At 48.9% G+C, this 5,272-nt stretch overlaps 1 protein-coding gene across 1 annotated transcript in view; it reads right to left on the reverse strand.

Annotated features, from left to right (window-relative positions):
• Positions 1 to 3,821, reverse strand: part of GUSB (glucuronidase beta) — a 16,443-nt gene extending 12,622 nt beyond the window's left edge. The window contains exons 1-5 of the mRNA XM_009645137.2: positions 3,630 to 3,821; positions 2,998 to 3,179; positions 2,342 to 2,484; positions 1,640 to 1,827; positions 604 to 756 (exon numbers count right to left, since the gene is read on the reverse strand). Of these exons, the coding sequence (XP_009643432.1) occupies positions 604 to 756; positions 1,640 to 1,827; positions 2,342 to 2,484; positions 2,998 to 3,179; positions 3,630 to 3,800 (837 nt within the window). The 5' untranslated portion in view covers positions 3,801 to 3,821. The remainder of the gene's footprint in view (positions 1 to 603; positions 757 to 1,639; positions 1,828 to 2,341; positions 2,485 to 2,997; positions 3,180 to 3,629) is intronic.
• Between the last annotated feature and the right edge of the window lie 1,451 nt (positions 3,822 to 5,272).

Raw genomic sequence — 5,272 nt, forward strand, 5'->3', positions numbered from 1 at the left:
GCTCCCCGCTCCCAGACGGGGAGGGTAACGGAGGGGTAAGGGGTTTAAACCAAACCGGGAGATTTAGACTGGATCTAAGGAAGAAATTCTTTACAACGAGGGTGGTGAAACACTGGAAGGGGTTGCCCAGAGGGGTGGTGGAGGCCCCATCCCTGGGAACATTCAAGGCCAGGTTCTGAGCAACCTGATCTGGGTAAAGGTGTCCCTGCTCCCTGCAGGGGGTTGGACTGGATGGGGTCTAAAGGTCCCTTCCAACCCAAAACATTCCATGATTCTATTCTATGATTTCACTGGGTGGAGAAACCACCATTCCTAATTGGAAGCCCGTGGCCAGGAGACGACTGTTCAGCTCCTCTGCCAGCACACCCGGGCTGACCCATGTACCCTGCCAGGGATGTTACAGCTATGGCAGGGCTGGGCACAGTGTCCCCCTTCATGCTGGCAAAAAGTTCACCCCAGCCCCCCTAGCAGCTCTGGGCCTGGGAGAAGGGTGCGAGGAAATGGCCCCTTTGGGTGGAGAAGGGAGGCAAGAGCAGGCACTGCCTCAGTGGCATAAGGTGAGGTGCCATTAGGTGCCCCAAACCATGGGTGCCACACACTTACGTCCGCGTCTTCGTGCTTGTTGACGCCATGGAAGTAGAAGGGCTTGCCGTTGATGAGGAACTGCGTGCTGGTGACGTGGACGGTGCGGATGCCGACCGGGAGCGTGTATACATCCTCCAGCAGCGCCCCGTTCACCTGCGCCTGCATTTTCACCTGGATTTCCAAAGGGGAGATGCAAGTGACGTGCTGGGCTTCACAAGGATGCCGTGTCCTCCCTCCCCCTTGTCTGTAAGGGCTATCCTGACCCCCCGTCCATTTTCCAGCCCTGCCTCAGCACGCTGCCTGTTCCTCACTGCTGCCTCAGCTGATTCTTGTGGTCCCCATGTACCTTTTCAGGGAAGGAGCAAGGTGTGACTAAACAGAAAATAGAAATCCAAGCTGGGGAAGTTGAAGGATGAATAATGAAGCCTGGATGACCCTTTGGGGCTTGCTCACCCTAAGAGCTTCAGTTTCTTTTCCCCTTACTTATCTGGGCCATTTCATCCTCCCAGGCAAGGCAGCGGTACATCTCTTCTGCCCTGCACCTTGATACCAGGCAACTACTGAAGTGTCATCTGCTTGTAATAGATGCAAACCTGAGCCCCTGGAAACTCACAGCAGCTCATCTGCCTTAATTTCTGCATCTAAGTGTCACTACTCATCCTTAACTCACGGAGTCTTCCAGGCTTGTGCTACTGATGCTGAACTCTTGTGTTGCAGAGTGGGAAGAAAGCTTGTTGCATGGCAAAGCATGTGGAAGAGGTTAGCAGCCTGCTCCTCAGAGACTCTCCGCTTTTGCGGTATCTCCTCCCCTGTAGTGTCTCAAATGGTCCTTTTGCAAGGGATGGATTTGGCCCTAAATGTAAAGGGCAAGTATCTGAGAGTGCATGCATGCACAGCGTGATTTGATTACTGTATAATTAGCAATGCCACTCTGGTCATGTGAACAGGGTCCATGGGAGAAGATGAGTATGGAAGATGGGCCATATGGCAGTTCCTTACCCCTATCAGACAGATGGAGGAAACGCACACAGAAAGGAAGAAATGTCACTGTTACCTCTAAGGAATAGCGGTATCCAGGGTTCTCATGCATCAGGTAAGGCCACCAAAGATTTGGGTTCAGGACTTTTAGCTTTCCAGTGGGCCCATCACCTGTAGCAACGACTTTCCCATCTTGGTCACGTAAACTCAGGGACAAGGAATAGAGTGTGCTGCCAACAACCGACACCTCATATTGCACCATCGCTGGTTCAAAGGAAACAAAAGACAATCAGAGGCTTCCAGTGAAAGGAAAAATGAACGCATCAAATGTTGGAGGGTTTTCACATACAGCAGCATTAAAAGATGAGGCATATGTAGAACAACAACAGAGTGGCATGAATTGAATGTAAGAAGCATGACCTATCTGTCTTGAGGTTCAGAAGTTTCCAGCAAGATTTGTGTATCACACAACTCTCTTACTTCGAGATAATCCTGCTTTAAGTGGCAGGAATATTGCCCCTACAGAGAAATTCTACTTTGAGAAACACCTGATCACCCTTTAACTTTAACAGCAGACTCAGGCAAGCACTTCTTTTTTTCGTATTGCTTCTGAACTCTTCACCATATACTTGCAGCTGCTGAGCCGCGCGATAGACCAGGTTCAAGAAAAAACCGCTACAAAACAAATTCAATTGGACTTTCGCAGGATATGTTCTCTGCTGCCCTTGTCATCTCCATTTGGAGCCTGATGTAGCTGCTGTAATTGTTCTGGACCTACCAATGCTCTCTGATGAAGCAGTTGTCACAGTAATATCATCTATGTAGACAGAAGGAGTGGTGTAAAGCACAACCGGGCGATGGATTCCAGCATAATTAAAGAAATCGAACCTGATGTTCTGTACAAAATAGTTCTTGGGATACCTGAGTGAGCAAGACAGGAGAAATGGCCATGTTATGTTTCATTACACAAGAACTGAAGGCAGCACATGGATGCTAGCAAGGTAAAATAGTCATGTAAAAATAGGTGCTAGCAGGTAAAATAGTTTTTACAACAGGATGGATCGATCTATCTCTCAGTAGTGCTACTGCTGCTACGCTGAAGGGCACTATCAGTTAACAAACATCTAATGCACTGAATGGGTTTGATCCTTCAGGATAACTAGTACTTGCAGTTTCCAGCTGGATCCAAGCTTGTCAAATCTGCCATTGATTCAACCTGGCAAATCACTTATCCTGCAAGATGCAAGAACTCAGTGCAGATTCCTCTTAACACCAAAGCTTAAACTCCTCCCTGCTTGACTGATGAAATTTCAGCATAAATACAGCCCATGCTTTTCTAAGTTGCTTGGAGGGCCTTATGAGCCAGCAGCTGAATAAATTCCCATTCTCTCACCCCTGGGATAAGCTCAGCAGTACAGCGCTTCAGCAACTCACTTTGTTTTGTCATTCATGTACTGAATTGACCCCGGAGGCAGAGTGTGGGGTGTCAGGGTGTTGTTGAGCGCGACAGTGATGCGGCAGGGGATCCCTGGGCTGCCCTGGACAATGCTGCTTATATCTGCTTCAAAAGGGAGGTGCCCCCCTTCGTGCTCCACGACTTGCACGCCGTTGACCCACTGCAAGAGAAGACACCTGTGAGCCCGAGAGGCAGGGTTATTGGGTTTTTGTGCCAGGCATAGGCAGGAGAAGGGAAGGAGCCCAGCAAAGGGCAGTCGGGATTCCCAGTAACACTGAACCTTGTTCTGGGCTCTTACTCCTTGAGGGATCAATCTAGCAGCCCTTCCTTTACTGGGAGCTAGGTCTGGGTCACTTACAAGCATCACCAAGACACACACTTTTGGGCAGGTCCTGTGGCAAAGAAACATTTTAGTTGCTAGTCCTGATATTGGAGGATCAGAGAAGAGAGACTTGGCCAAGTTCTTGGCTGGAGGAAAACAGCCAAGAGTTAAGAAAACAACAAACTGACATAAAATCTAGGCAGAGATGTGTCTGCTGAAGAAGTCATAGGAGAGATTTTAGTGCAGCGTGATTTTGGAAACACGTGGACAATTTCCCATGCAACGTACCACAATGGAGTAGTAATGGGCACTACCAAAACGGAGCACCACTCTGGTGTTGAGGTTGTCCTGAAGCCAGCGGAGAGGAAGCAGCACCTCTTTCTCATACCAAACCCAGCCGATGTAGTTCTCCAAGCTGGGGTCTTGAGTGATATCGTTGAAGCTGGCAGGCACTGGCATGTCGATCACAGGACCAGTCTGGCAGGAATTGCACAGAAAGGGAAAGAACAACTTATTTAATGGAAGATGTCTTGGCTGTCCAACCTGTCCTGCTGGAGGTGTCCCCTTCCACTGACAGTGTTACCATCCCTTTGCCAAGTGGAAATACTTGGGAAAACCTGTTTAGAAACTGCTGTGATCTGTCACAGGTCCTGTACAAGTCCTACTAACATCAGGCCCAGAACCTGCCTGTTCCTACAGGAGGAAGCTGCTTGTATCTTTCTCCCCTCTTGATTTTATTAATGGCTCTGGGCATTGCAGACTTGGAAAAGCAAGGGGAAAAAAAATAAATCCTCGGGTCATTGTTTCAGCCTGGGATTTCCCACAAACTGTTGTTTGTGGCTGTTTGGTGAGCAACACTGGTGCTGTGGTGTCAGTTCACTGGCACGGGGTGCTGCTCGTCAGGCTAAGCACTGTAGTAGAAAGGTAGAAAGAGTTACGGATATTTTGGGCCAGATCCCCCAGGGAAGATCTGTGGAGACTGGCTGGGATGAGTCCAGCCTTTCTAACTCGCTGAAAGCAACACAGATTCGTTCGGATTACAACAGAGTCAATTCAGTTGCTTATTTTTAATATAAGGATTATAGGCGGGCAGTGTCGTAAGACATCTAACACTGAGGTAACCGGATGCTATTGCAAAATGGAGCTGTTCATTTTTAGCACCTGCCGCGCTCGTGATGTCGCATAACCGAGCGCTGCAGCAGCGCACAGCGGCAGCAGCTTCCCCTTTCCTAAGTAAGCCTTTCCACGGAGAGCGGAATGAGGAAGGTCTGGTCGCCCGGGGGTGAGCATCATGTGCGTGGCTGACTCAGCACCGAACAGTACCAGTACTGCAGAGAAACTTAGCACCCGTATTAGACATCAGAAAATCCTAGCAGGAAAATCCTTGGATGGTGAAGTGGATCTTCTAGTATCCGATACAGGATACCCTTTGACTGGGATGGCCGTAACGTGTGTCTCCTTCAGGGAGGTTCTCTGATGTCTAAAGTAAGTTGAGCATACACGTCTAAGCCTCCCTTTGCAGGGTGCATAGTCCTCTCCTCTGGCTCCCTCTTTTTGCAGAACTCCTAGCAGTGTAGCATCTTCCAGCTCTTCTCTCCTTCCACAATTTGGCAAAAAAATTGGCCAAAGGGCTAAAATTTGGAAAAATCTTGGCCAAAGGGCTAAAATAGACATGAAGAAGGACGCATACTTTTTATACGTAGAATACATAACTTCTTTCTTTTAGGGAGTGGTGTTAATTTCATAATGGACTTCAGTTACACCAGAAGTTATCTGCACTCGGCTGCTTTGGAATAAGTAACTCAAGAGTGCCCTTTCCAGCACGTTTTTGCTTATTCTATGCCGACGACGACAGGCAAATGTTGTGCAAGGCCAGCCTTGCCTTTGCCGCCCAGGGATGCCTCCGACAGCTAAAGGCGGCTGCAGGTCAC

This window comes from Egretta garzetta, unplaced genomic scaffold, assembly GCF_000687185.1.
Source record: "Egretta garzetta isolate BGI_Z169 unplaced genomic scaffold, ASM68718v1 scaffold108, whole genome shotgun sequence".
Taxonomy (NCBI): domain Eukaryota; kingdom Metazoa; phylum Chordata; class Aves; order Pelecaniformes; family Ardeidae; genus Egretta; species Egretta garzetta.